Source organism: Bombina bombina, chromosome 3 (assembly GCF_027579735.1).
Source record: "Bombina bombina isolate aBomBom1 chromosome 3, aBomBom1.pri, whole genome shotgun sequence".
In the NCBI taxonomy this organism is placed as follows: domain Eukaryota; kingdom Metazoa; phylum Chordata; class Amphibia; order Anura; family Bombinatoridae; genus Bombina; species Bombina bombina.
This window is the reverse complement of record NC_069501.1, coordinates 770871177-770884624: the sequence shown is the minus strand read 5'-3', so window position 1 is coordinate 770884624 and position 13448 is coordinate 770871177. Positions and strand designations below refer to the sequence as shown.

General features: G+C 40.4%; 1 protein-coding gene across 1 annotated transcript in view; it reads left to right on the top strand.

Annotated features, from left to right (window-relative positions):
• Positions 1-13448, top strand: part of RNF149 (ring finger protein 149) — a 170364-nt gene that overhangs the window by 141295 nt on the left and 15621 nt on the right. Inside the window, exons 4-5 of the mRNA XM_053707648.1 lie at positions 11896-11978; positions 12877-12973. Of these exons, the coding sequence (XP_053563623.1) occupies positions 11896-11978; positions 12877-12973 (180 nt within the window). The remainder of the gene's footprint in view (positions 1-11895; positions 11979-12876; positions 12974-13448) is intronic.

The window sequence follows — 13448 nt, the reverse complement described above, 5'->3', positions numbered from 1 at the left end:
GAGGGGCCTATTTTAGCGCTTTTTTGCGCAGTAAAAATTCAGTCACAGTCTTCCTACTTCATCCTCCATGATCCAGGACGTCTCTAGAGAGCTCAGGGGTCTTCAAAATTCATTTTGAGGGAGGTAATCAGTCACAGCAGACCTGTGACAGTGTGTTTGACTGTGATAAAAACGTTATTTGTTAAATTGATATCCGTTTTTGGGTATTAAGGGGTTAATCATCCATTTGCTGGTGGGTGCAATCCTTTGCTAACTTAATACATTTACTGTGAAAATTTGGTTGCTATAACTGATTTGGTTCATTGTTATTTCAACTGTGACAGCTTTTTGTGCTTCTTAAAGGCGCAGTAGCGTTTTTTATATTGCTTGTAAATTTATTTGAAAGTATTTTCCAAGCTTGCTAGTCTCATTGCAAGTCTGTTTAAACATGTCTGACACAGATGAATCTGTTTGTTCACTATGTTTGAAGGCCAATGTGGAGCCCCATAGAAATATGTGTACTAAATGCATTGATGTCACTTTAAATAAAAGTCAATCTTTACATGTAAAGAAATTATCACCAGACAACGAGGGGGAAGTTATGCCGACTAACTCTCCTCACGTGTCAGTACCTTCGCCTCCCGCTCAGGAGGTGCGTGATATTGTGGCGCCAAGTACATCAGAGAGGTCCATACAAATCACTTTGCAAGACATGGCTACTGTTATGACAGAAGTATTATCTAAATTGCCAGAATTAAGAGGCAAGCGCGATAGCTCTGGGTTAAGGACAGAGCGCGCTGATGATGGGAGAGCCATGTCCGATACTGCGTCACAATTTGCAGAACATGAGGACGGAGAGCTTCATTCTGTGGGTGACGGATCTGATCCAGGGAGACTGGATTCAGAGATTTCTAATTTTAAATTTAAGCTTGAGAACCTCCGCGTATTGCTAGGGAAGGTATTAGCGGCTCTGAATGATTGTAACACGGTTGCAATTCCAGAGAAATTATGTAGGCTGGATAGATACTATGCGGTACCGGTGTGTACTGACGTTTTTCCTATACCTAAAAGGCTTACAGAGATTATTAGCAAGGAGTGGGATAGACCCGGTGTGCCCTTTTCCCCTCCTCCTATATTTAGGAAAATGTTTCCAATAGACGCCACCACACGAGACTTATGGCAGACGGTCCCTAAGGTGGAGGGAGCAGTTTCTACTTTGGCTAAGCGTACCACTATCCCGGTGGAGGATAGTTGTGCTTTTTCAGATCCAATGGATAAAAAATTAGAAGGTTACCTTAAGAAAATGTTTGTTCAACAAGGTTTTATCTTACAGCCCCTTGCATGCATTGCGCCTGTCACTGCTGCTGCGGCATTCTGGTTTGAGTCTCTGGAAGAGGCCATTCGCACAGCTCCATTGGATGAGATTATGAACAAGCTTAAAGCACTTAAGCTAGCTAACGCATTTGTTTCTGATGCTGTTGTACATTTAACCAAACTAACGGCTAAGAACTCTGGATTCGCCATCCAAGCACGCAGAGCACTATGGCTTAAATCATGGTCAGCTGATGTGACTTCTAAATCTAAATTGCTTAATATTCCTTTCAAAGGGCAGACCTTATTCGGGCCCGGCTTGAAAGAAATTATTGCTGACATTACTGGAGGTAAGGGTCATACTCTTCCTCAGGACAAGGCCAAATCAAAGGCCAAACAGTCTAATTTTCGTGCCTTTCGTAACTTCAAGACAGGAGCAGCATCAACTTCCTCCGCTCCAAAACAGGAAGGAACTGTTGCTCGTTACAGACAGGGCTGGAAAGCTAACCAGTCCTGGAACAAGGGCAAACAGGCCAGAAAACCTGCTTCTGCCCCTAAGACAGCATGAAGAGAGGGCCCCCTATCCGGAAACGGATCTAGTGGGGGGCAGACTATCTCTCTTCGCCCAGGCTTGGGCAAGAGATGTCCAGGATCCCTGGGCATTAGAGATCATATCTCAGGGATACCTTCTGGACTTCAAAGCTTCTCCTCCACAAGGGAGATTTCATCTTTCAAGGTTATCAGCAAACCAAATAAAGAAAGAGGCGTTTCTACGCTGTGTACAAGACCTCTTATTAATGGGGGTGATCCACCCAGTTCCGCGGACGGAACAAGGGCAAGGATTTTACTCAAATCTGTTTGTGGTCCCCAAGAAAGAGGGAACCTTCAGACCAATCTTGGACCTAAAAATCTTAAATAAATTCCTAAGAGTTCCATCATTCAAAATGGAAACTATTTGAACCATCCTACCCATGATCCAAGAGGGTCAATACATGACCACAGTGGACTTAAAGGATGCCTACCTTCACATACCGATTCACAAAGATCATTATCGGTACCTAAGATTTGCCTTCCTAGACAGGCATTACCAGTTTGTAGCTCTTCCCTTCGGCTTAGCTACGGCCCCGAGAATTTTTACAAAGGTTCTGGGCTCTCTTCTGGCGGTACTAAGACCGCGAGGCATAGCGGTGGCTCCGTACCTAGACGACATTCTGATACAAGCGTCAAGTTTTCAAATTGCCAAGTCTCATACAGAGATAGTTCTGGCATTTCTGAGGTCGCATGGGTGGAAGGTGAACGTGGAAAAGAGTTCTCTATTACCACTCACAAGGGTTCCCTTCCTAGGGACTCTTATAGATTCTATAGAGATGAAAATTTACCTGATGGAGTCCAGGTTATTAAAGCTTCAAAATACTTGCCGTGCCCTTCATTCCATTCCACACCCGTCAGTAGCTCAGTGCATGGAAGTAATCGGCTTAATGGTAGCGGCAATGGACATAGCATCTCAGACCACTGCAATTGTGCATGCTAAGTCAGTGGAATGGGGATTACTCAGATTTGTCCCCTCTACTAAATCTGGATCAACAGACCAGAGATTCTCTTCTATGGTGGCTTTCTCGGCCCCATCTGTCCAAGGGGATGACCTTTCGCAGGCCAGATTGGACGATTGTAACAACAGACGCCAGCCTTGTAGGTTGGGGCGCAGTCTGGAATTCCCTGAAGGCTCAGGGATCATGGACTCAGGAGGAGAAACTCCTCCCAATAAATATTCTGGAGTTAAGAGCAATATTCAATGCTCTTCTAGCTTGGCCTCAGCAACTCTGAGGTTCATCAGATTTCAGTCGGACAACATCACGACTGTGGTTTACATCAACCATCAAGGGGGAACCAGGAGTTCCCTAGCGATGTTGGAAGTCTCAAAGATAATTCGCTGGGCAGAGTCTCACTCTTGCCACCTGTCAGCGATCTACATCCCAGGCGTGGAGAACTGGGAGGCGGATTTTCTAAATCGCCAGACTTTTCATCCGGGGGAGTGGGAACTTCATCCGGAGGTCTTCGCTCAACTGATTCATCGTTGGGGCAAACCAGATCTGAATCTCATGGCGTCTCGCCAGAACGCCAAGCTTCCTTGTTACGGATCCAGATCCAGGGACCCGGGAGCGGTGCTGATAGATGCTCTGACAGCCCCTTGGGTCTTCAACATGGCTTATGTGTTTCCACCATTTCCGATGCTGCCTCGACTGATTGCCAAGATCAAACAGGAGAGAGCATCAGTGATTTTGATAGCGCCTGCGTGGCCACGCAGGACCTGGTATGCAGACCTAGTGGACATGTCGTCCTGTCCACCATGGTCTCTGCCTCTGAGGCAGGACCTTCTAATTCAGGGTCCTTTCAACCATCCAAATCAAATTTCTCTGAGGCTGACTGCATGGAGATTGAACGCTTGATTCTATCAAAGCGTGGCTTCTCTGAGTCGGTTATTGATACCTTAATACAGGCTCGGAAACCTGTTACCAGAAAAATTTACCATAAGATATGGCGTAAATATTTATATTGGTGCGAATCCAAGAGTTACTCATGGAGTAAGGTTAGGATTCCTAGGATATTGTCTTTTCTACAAGAGGGTTTAGAAAAGGGCTTATCTGCTAGTTCGTTAAAGGGACAGATTTCGGCTCTGTGTATTCTTCTACACAAACGTCTGGCAGAAGTTCCAGACGTTCAGGCTTTTTGTCAGGCTTTGGCTAGGATTAAGCCTGTGTTTAAGACTGTTGCTCCGCCGTGGAGCTTAAACTTAGTTCTTAACGTTCTGCAAGGTGTCCCATTTGAACCCCTTCATTCCATTGATATCAAGCTGTTATCTTGGAAAGTTATGTTTTTGATGGCTATTTCCTCGGCTCGAAGAGTCTCTGAGTTATCTGCCTTACATTGTGATTCTCCTTATCTAATTTTTCATTCAGACAAGGTAGTTCTGCGTACTAAACCTGGGTTTTTACCTAAGGTAGTTTCTAACAGGAATATCAATCAAGAGATTGTTGTTCCTTCATTGTGTCCTAACCCTTCTTCAAAGAAGGAACGACTTTTGCATAATCTGGACGTAGTCCGTGCCCTGAAGTTCTATTTGCAGGCAACTAAAGATTTTCGTCAAACTTCTTCACTGTTTGTCGTTTACTCTGGACAGAGGAGAGGTCTAAAGGTTTCGGCTACCTCTCTCTCCTTTTGGCTTGGTAGCCTAATACGTTTAGCCTATGAGACTGCTGGACAGCAGCCTCCTGAAAGAATTACAGCTCATTCCACTAGAGCTGTGGCTTCCACCTGGGCCTTTAAGAATGAGGCCTCTGTTGAACAGATTTGCAAGGCTGCAACTTGGTCTTCACTTCACACTTTTTCGAAATTTTACAAATTTGACACTTTTGCTTCTTCGGAGGCTATTTTTGGGAGAAAGGTTCTTCAGGCAGTGGTTCCTTCCGTTTAAAGTTCCTGCCTTGTCCCTCCCATCATCTGTGTACTTTAGCTTTGGTATTGGTATCCCATAAGTAATGGATGACCCGTGGACTGACTACACTTAACAAGAGAAAACATAATTTATGCTTACCTGATAAATTTATTTCTCTTGTAGTGTAGTCAGTCCACGGCCCGCCCTGTCTTTAAGGCAGATCTAAATTTTAATTAAAACTCCAGTCACCACTGCACCCTATGGTTTCTCCTTTGTCGTCTTGTTTCGGTCGAATGACTGGATATGACATGTGAGGGGAGGAGCTATGTAGCAGCTCTGCTTGGGTGATCCTCTTGCAACTTCCTGTTGGGAAGGAGATATAATCCCATAAGTAATGGATGACCCGTGGACTGACTACACTACAAGAGAAATAAATTTATCAGGTAAGCATAAATTATGTTTTGTCTTCGTTCTCTTGCTATCTTTATTTAAAAAGCAGGAATGTGATGCATAGGAGCCGGCCCATTTTTGGTTAAGAACCTGGGTTATACTTGCTTATTGGTGGGCAAATGTCAGCCTCCAATAAGCAAGGGCTATCCATGGTGCTGAACCTAAAACGGGCTGGCTGCTAAGATTTACATTCCTGCTTTTAAAATAAAGATAGCAAGAGAACAAAGAAAAATTGATAATAGGAGTAAATTAGAAAGTTGATTAAAATGTAATGCTCTATCTGAAACATGAAGGAAAAAATTTGGGTTCAGTGTCCCTTCAAACACTAAATATGTTTTAGAAGCATAGTATTATGCTTATAAAACATATTTACTTATTCCCCACCTCGTTCTAGTCATGGGTTTCACCATGTTGAACTCTATCTTTCACTGTATTCCAGTGCTGTCCTGTGATAGCATCAACTCTCGTTCAGATACTTGCAGTGAAACCTAGGTTACAAAATGGCAGCACCCATAAATAGAGGGAAGTGCATGACATTTATTTTGTGCTTAATGTCCCTTATAAAAGGACAATAAAGTTGAAATGATTGGTTTAAAAAAAGCATGCAATTATAAAAAATGTCTTATCAAATTTGCTAAATCTCTTGGTATACTTTGTTGAAAAGGCTAAGTAGCCTTATAGGAGCTCAGGGGTGTCTTTAGCACTTTATCGCAGCAGTTTTTGTAACATTGTATAACACTGCTACACAAATTGTTGCAAACACTGTTGCCATAGAGTGCTCATGAGCACAGCTAGGTTTACTCTTCATCAATAGAAGAAAACTGGAAGGTGATATAAAATTGAATGCTCTATCTAAATTATGATATTAAGTTTGACTTCACTGTCCTTTTAAAGGATATTTTAGGCACAAATGTATTGCATGCCTGTTAACGCACCTTTTATACATGCTAAGAATAGTTTGCTTGGAGAAAAAAATTTAATTACAATTAAATTTCTGTTGGAAATAACAGGCAAATGCATGGTCCCTCCCCTCCTTTTTAAGAATTCGTCACATATGTCTATTGCCTTTCTACTTCCTTTTGTCTTAAAATATCTCAAAGGGGTAGTGCACATTTATCTTTATTGAGTCCTTTATTCACCTTCATATTCTCATTCAGCCAAATACCATACATGCCACAACCAGGCAAGGGATTAAACATATAGCTCTCTTAGGCCTAGATTTGGAGTTTGGCGGTAGCCGTGAAAACCAGCGTTAGAGGCTCCTAACGCTGGTTTTAGGCTACCGCCGGTATTTGGAGTCAGTCAGGAAAGGGTCTAACGCTCACTTTTCAGCCGCGACTTTTCCATACCGCAGATCCCCTTACGTCAATTGCGTATCCTATCTTTTCAATGGGATCTTTCTAACTCCGGTATTTAGAGTCGTGTCTGAAGTGAGCGTTAGAAATCGACAAAACTCCAGCCGCAGAAAAAAGTCAGTAGTTAAGAGCTTTCTGGGCTAACGCCGGTTCATAAAGCTCTTAACTACTGTGCTCTAAAGTACACTAACACCCATAAACTACCTATGTACCCCTAAACCGAGCTCCCCCCCACATCGCCGACACTCGATTAAATTTTTTTAACCCCTAATCTGCCGACCGCCACCTACGTTATCCTTATGTACCCCTAATCTGCTGCCCCTAACACTGCCGACCCCTATATTATATTTATTAACCCCTAACCTGCCCCCCTCAACGTCGCCGCCAGCTACCTACACTTATTAACCCCTAATCTGCCGTCCGCATGCCACCGCCAGCTACATTACAGCTATGTACCCCTAATCTGCTGCCCCTAACACCGCCGACCCCTATATTATATTTATTAACCCCTAACCTGCCCCCCTCAACGTCGCCTCCACCTGCCTACACTTATTAACCCCTAATCTGCCGAGCGGATCTCACCGCTACTATAATAAAGTTATTAACCCCTAATCCGCCTCACTCCCGCCTCAATAACCCTATAATAAATAGTATTAACCCCTAATCTACCCTCCCTAACATCGCCGACACCTAACTTCAAGTATTAACCCCTAATCTGCCGATGGGAGCTCACTGCTACTCTAATATATTTTTTAACCCCTAAAGCTAATTTTAACCCTAACACCCCCCTAAATTAAATATAATTTTATTCTAACGAAATAAATTAACTCTTATTAAATAAATTATTCCTATTTAAAGCTAAATACTTACCTGTAAAATAAACCCTAATATAGCTACAACATAAATTATAATTATATTATAGCTATTTTAGGATTTATATTTATTTTACAGGCAACTTTGTATTTATTTTAACCAGGTACAATAGCTATTAAATAGTTAAGAACTATTTAATAGCTAAAATAGTTAAAATAATTACAAAATTACCTGTAAAATAAATCCTAACCTAAGTTACAATTAAACCTAACACTACACTATCAATAAATTAATTAAATAAACTACCTACAATTATCTACAATTAAACCTAACACTACACTATCAATAAATTAATTAAATACAATACCTACAATTATCTACAATTAAACCTAACACTACACTATCAATAAATTATTTAAATAAAATATCTACAAATAACTACAATGAAATAAACTAACTAAAGTACAAAAAATAAAAAAGAACTAAGTTACAAAAAATAAAAAAATATTTACAAACATTAGAAAAATATTACAACAATTTTAAACTAATTACACCTACTCTAAGCCCCCTAATAAAATAACAAAGCCCCCCAAAATAAAAAATGCCCTACCCTATTCTAAATTAAAAAAGTTCAAAGCTCTTTTACCTTACCAGCCCTGAACAGGGCCCTTTGCGGGGCATGCCCCAAGAAATTCAGCTCTTTTGCCTGTAAAAAAAAAAACATACAATACCCCCCCCCAACATTACAACCCACCACCCACATACCCCTAATCTAACCCAAACCCCCCTTAAATAAACCTAACACTAAGCCCCTGAAGATCTTCCTACCTTATCTTCACCCTGCCAGGTTCACCGATCCGTCCTCGGAAGTCTTGATCCAAGCCTCGGAAGTGTTGATCCAAGCCCAAGCGGGGGGCTGAAGAGTGACGTCCATCCTCGGGCTGAAGTCTGGATCCAAGCGGCGACTGAAGAAATCCATCCTCGGGCTGAAGTCGGAAGTCCATCATCTGGATGAAGTCTTCTATCAAGCCGCATCTTCAATCTTCTTTCTTCTGGAGCGGAGCGGAACCATCTTCTTCCAAGCCGACGCGGAACATCCTCTTCAACCGACGACTAGACGACGAATGACGGTTCCTTTAAATGACGTCATCCAAGATGGCGTCCCTCGAATTCCGATTGGCTGATAGGATTCTATCAGCCAATTGGAATTAAGGTAGGAATATTCTGATTGGCTGATCAACACTTCCGAGGCTTGGATCAAGACTTCCGAGGACGGATCGGTGAACCTGGCAGGGTGAAGATAAGGTAGGAAGATCTTCAGGGGCTTAGTGTTAGGTTTATTTAAGGGGGGTTTGGGTTAGATTAGGGGTATGTGGGTGGTGGGTTGTAATGTTGGGGGGGGGGTATTGTATGTTTTTTTTTTACAGGCAAAAGAGCTGAATTTCTTGGGGCATGCCCCGCAAAGGGCCCTGTTCAGGGCTGGTAAGGTAAAAGAGCTTTGAACTTTTTTAATTTAGAATAGGGTAGGGCATTTTTTATTTTGGGGGGCTTTGTTATTTTATTAGGGGGCTTAGAGTAGGTGTAATTAGTTTAAAATTGTTGTAATTTTTCTAATGTTTGTAAATATTTTTTTATTTTTTGTAACTTAGTTCTTTTTTATTTTTTGTACTTTAGTTAGTTTATTTCATTGTATTTATTTGTAGATATTGTATTTAAATAATTTATTGATAGTGTAGTGTTAGGTTTAATTGTAGATAATTGTTGGTATTTTATTTAATTAATTTATTGATGGTGTAGTGTTAGGTTTAATTGTAACTTAGGTTAGGATTTATTTTACAGGTAATTTTGTAATTATTTTAACTATTTTAGCTATTAAATAGTTCTTAACTATTTAATAGCTATTGTACCTGGTTAATATAATGACAAAGTTGCCTGTAAAATAAATATAAATCCTAAAATAGCTATAATATAATTATAATTTATATTGTAGCTATATTAGGATTTATTTTACAGGTAAGTATTTAGCTTTAAATAGGAATAATTTATTTAATAAGAGTTAATTCATTTCGTTAGATTTAAATTATATTTAACTTAGGGGGGTGTTAGTGTTAGGGTTAGACTTAGCTTTAGGGGTTAATACATTTATTAGAATAGCGGTGAGCTCCAGTCGGCAGATTAGGGGTTAATGTTTGAAGTTAGGTGTCGGTGATGTTAGGGAGGGCAGATTAGGGGTTAATACTATTTATTATAGGGTTATTGAGGCGGGAGTGAGGCGGATTAGGGGTTAATAACTTTATTATAATAGCGGTGCGGTCCGGTCGGCAGATTAGGGGTTAATAACTGTAGGCAGGTGGAGGCGACGTTGTGGGGGGCAGATTAGGGGTTAATAAATATAATATAGGGGTCGGCGGTGTTAGGGGCAGCAGATTAGGGGTACATAGGGATAATGTAAGTAGCGGCGGTTTACGGAGCGGCAGATTAGGGGTTAATATGCAGGGGTCAGCGATAGCGGGGGCGGCAGAATAGGGGTTAATAAGTGTAAGGTTAGGGGTGTTTAGACTCGGGGTACATGTTAGGGTGTTAGGTGCAGACGTAGGAAGTGTTTCCCCATAGACAACAATGGGGCTGCATTAGGAGCTGAACGCGGCTTTTTTGCAGGTGTTAGGTTTTTTTTCAGCTCAAACAGCCCCATTGTTTCCTATGGGGGAATCGTGCACGAGCACGTTTTTGAAGCTGGCCGCGTCCGTAAGCAACTCTGGTATCGAGAGTTGAAGTTGCGTTAAATATGCTGTACGCTCCTTTTTTGGAGCCTAACGCAGCCATTCTGTGGACTCTCAATACCAGAGTTATTTAAAAGGTGCGGCCAGAAAAAAGCGAGCGTTAACTACGCGAGTCGTTACCGACAAAACTCTAAATCTAGCCGTTAGATTGTAATCTCTCAAAGGAGCTGGTCCTTGTAATTCTTCTGTTAACCATGTGTATCTTTGTGGAATTTGTTAGCAGATTACAAACAGATAATCATAAGACTATTAAGCACAGTCAGCTCTAGGGCAGCAATGCACCACTGGTCAGATGCAGAATATGAACAATGAGCCAATCAGTGGGGGCATATGTGCATAGCCACCAGTCACCACTTCTGATAAGTTTAGGATTGGCAGTGCATTCCAGAGCTGAATTTAATCCCCACAAAGATGTTAAACACATGGTTCTATTCAAGCAGTAGTGCAGTAATAAATGCTCTAGTCAATCAGGGCATTTTATTATTGCTCCTTTATGTCCATTCAACACTGGTTCTTCTGCGTTATCCTATATCTCATTTCTTCATTGCATCTAGCACATTGGGTTGTTTCTAACCCATATGACATTCATAATAGTCAAGCTCAGAGGAGGGGCAGTTGTTGGAAAAGAGGAGGGGGATGTCCAGCTTATGGGCTATTTCTTTTTATCCTAGACCATTAAAGGTAGGTGTATGCTGGCTACCTTAAGTGGCTCATAGAACTTTTACAAGAGTTGCCACAATAAAAACCCATGCAATATCCCTGATTTACTGTTTTAAAAACAAATTGTAACCTAGGCTCTCTTAGGACCTGATATTTAAAACCTTGCTGGTATTCTATAATATTTTTGCTACTCGTTAGATTTTGTTCTTAGGGTGGGGGCGTTTATACCGGCGGAATGTCACACCTTCTGCTCCCCTCAGGTCACTTACTGACTTTGTCATATACTCCAGTCCCTTGTCATCAAACACTTTGTAGCCAGGATGTAACAATAATGGCTACAAAGTGTTTGATGACATGAGAAAAGGGACTGAAGTATATGACAAAAAGTCAGTAAGTGACCTGAGGTGAGCAGTAGCAAAAAATTATAGAACAGGAATGGGGGAAGTAAACATCCTGTCCGTTAGATTTTGCTACTGATGATAATGCGCATGAGCAAACTACGTCATAGTTTTAGGATCATATGTGAAATGTGCTGACTTAGTTTGCTCATGCGCAGTATCCTGGTACCAAAATCTAATGGGCTAGCAGAACATGATATAACCCCCGGCATGGAGAGAAATCACACAAAATCTTTTGGATTTTTTTACACCTTGTATTGTAATGCAGAAGTCTCTGTTTCACATAAATAACACTACAACAAAAACATGTTCCAAGTAAAAAAAATAAAAATGTAGAAACACAAATTTTAAAGGGCCTCACCATAACGACAAGACTTCTTAGAATATCTCGCCTGAGCAGGGAGGTTTTGAATATTAGTCCCTAAGAGAGACAGCTGAAATGTTTCCCTTGGAAAAAACGCTGCAAAAAATGTTGATTCTAGGAGTGAAATACATTGAGATGCATCATTATATTGTGACTCAGTCTAGACAGACTTGTACAGGCATTTAAGAGTGGTTGAACTTCCAGCTGTAATCATTAAGGGCTTGTCCTGTTACACAGCGGCAAGATAAAACCACATGTGACTCACACCTCTTTGTTTTATTTATGTCGTCATTACTAGAACCGTTTGCCATAGCCTGACATGCACTCACGTGTACTTTTTTTTTCTTCAAAGGGAATTGACATAGATGCGGAAAACTGTGCAGTGTGCATTGAAAATTACAAACCTAAGGACATTGTTCGCATTCTGCCTTGCAAGTATGTTTACCATTGTAGCAGTGTGTGTTTTTATAAAATGTACAGCTCTTTATATTTTTACAGTAAACATCACAGCCTAGAATAGCTAAATTCCTGATGATTAAAAGGACATATGAAAGTCTAAAATTAAACTTTTATGGTTCAGAAAGACTTTTATTACTAAATTTACTTTTAGTATTGTTTGTTGACAAGCATACCTAGGTAGACTAAGGAGTAGCAATGCACTGCTGAGAGCTAGCTGATGATTGGTGGTTACATACATATGTATGTTGTCATTGGCTCACCAGATTAATTCAGCTAGCGCCCAGTAGGGCATTACTGCTCACTTGCAGGAGTTAAACACATAGTTATATGCAAGCAACAGTGCAATAATAAGATGTTGTAACCAGAGTCTTGTACTAATGTATTAAAAGTATACAAAAGTGTGAATTGTCATTATTTAAATAATCTTTTTTTTTACATTTTGTAATTGGGTAAAGGTCCTAATTCTATCCGAGTGAATTTGCTAAAAGATCACCTTGGTCTAAGCATGTTTCAGCGTAAATTGTCTTGAGAGAGAGCATTATAAATGCTAATAAAAGTAAACCTACATACCATTATTCATTTTTATATTCTCTTTGTAGGGTTTTGTTAGATGTCACTGTTGAGAACTGGCAATTAAGTTGTTCGCTTTATGGTTTTGCAACTAAAAAATAAAAGTAAGAAAAACTTAATGAGTACCTTGTGGAAATGAATTAAATGACACTTTTACAAGGTTTGGTTTGTGTGTCCCCTGCCACATGCCTTGGTGATCAGAAACTTGGATATAGATCATTGTCAGGGTACAAAATATTGCTTGTAGTTCTGTAGCCTTAACAGAGAGGTTAATTAATAAAAGTATGTGTTTAATTTATTTCAGACATATTTTCCATCGCCTCTGTATAGATCCATGGTTGCTTGAACACAGAACTTGTCCTATGTGCAAGCTGGATGTCATCAGAGCCCTTGGTTTCTGGGTATGTTCTTTGACTGCTTTCCTTGTTTAGATAATGGAGCATACCAAAACATAAGTATTGCATTGCATAGTTAAAGGACATGAATAACACTGTAATTACAATTCATTTGCAGCCTTTTAGTACATTTTCGAACAAGCGTGATATAAAAACTTTCTGAATACAATAACACCTTTACGCAGAAATTGTTTTTCAATGGCCAAATTCCTTCTACCGATTGCCTTTGTTGGAGGAGCAAATTTGGGCTTGTTACTGGAATAGACCTATTAAAATTAACATTGTGTACAGTACCCTTTTTGAAGCCTCTTAACAAATCTCCTCTGCTGAGGCTATGTAGGGACAGATAAACATTTTGCTTTTACAGGGATCAGACAAAGTCTGACGTATGAACTTCCAGTTTTCCGTGGAATTGGAAAACCGATAATTTGAATAAATTAAAGTAAAGTGGGGGAAATAAATAATGAAAGTATATTGGACT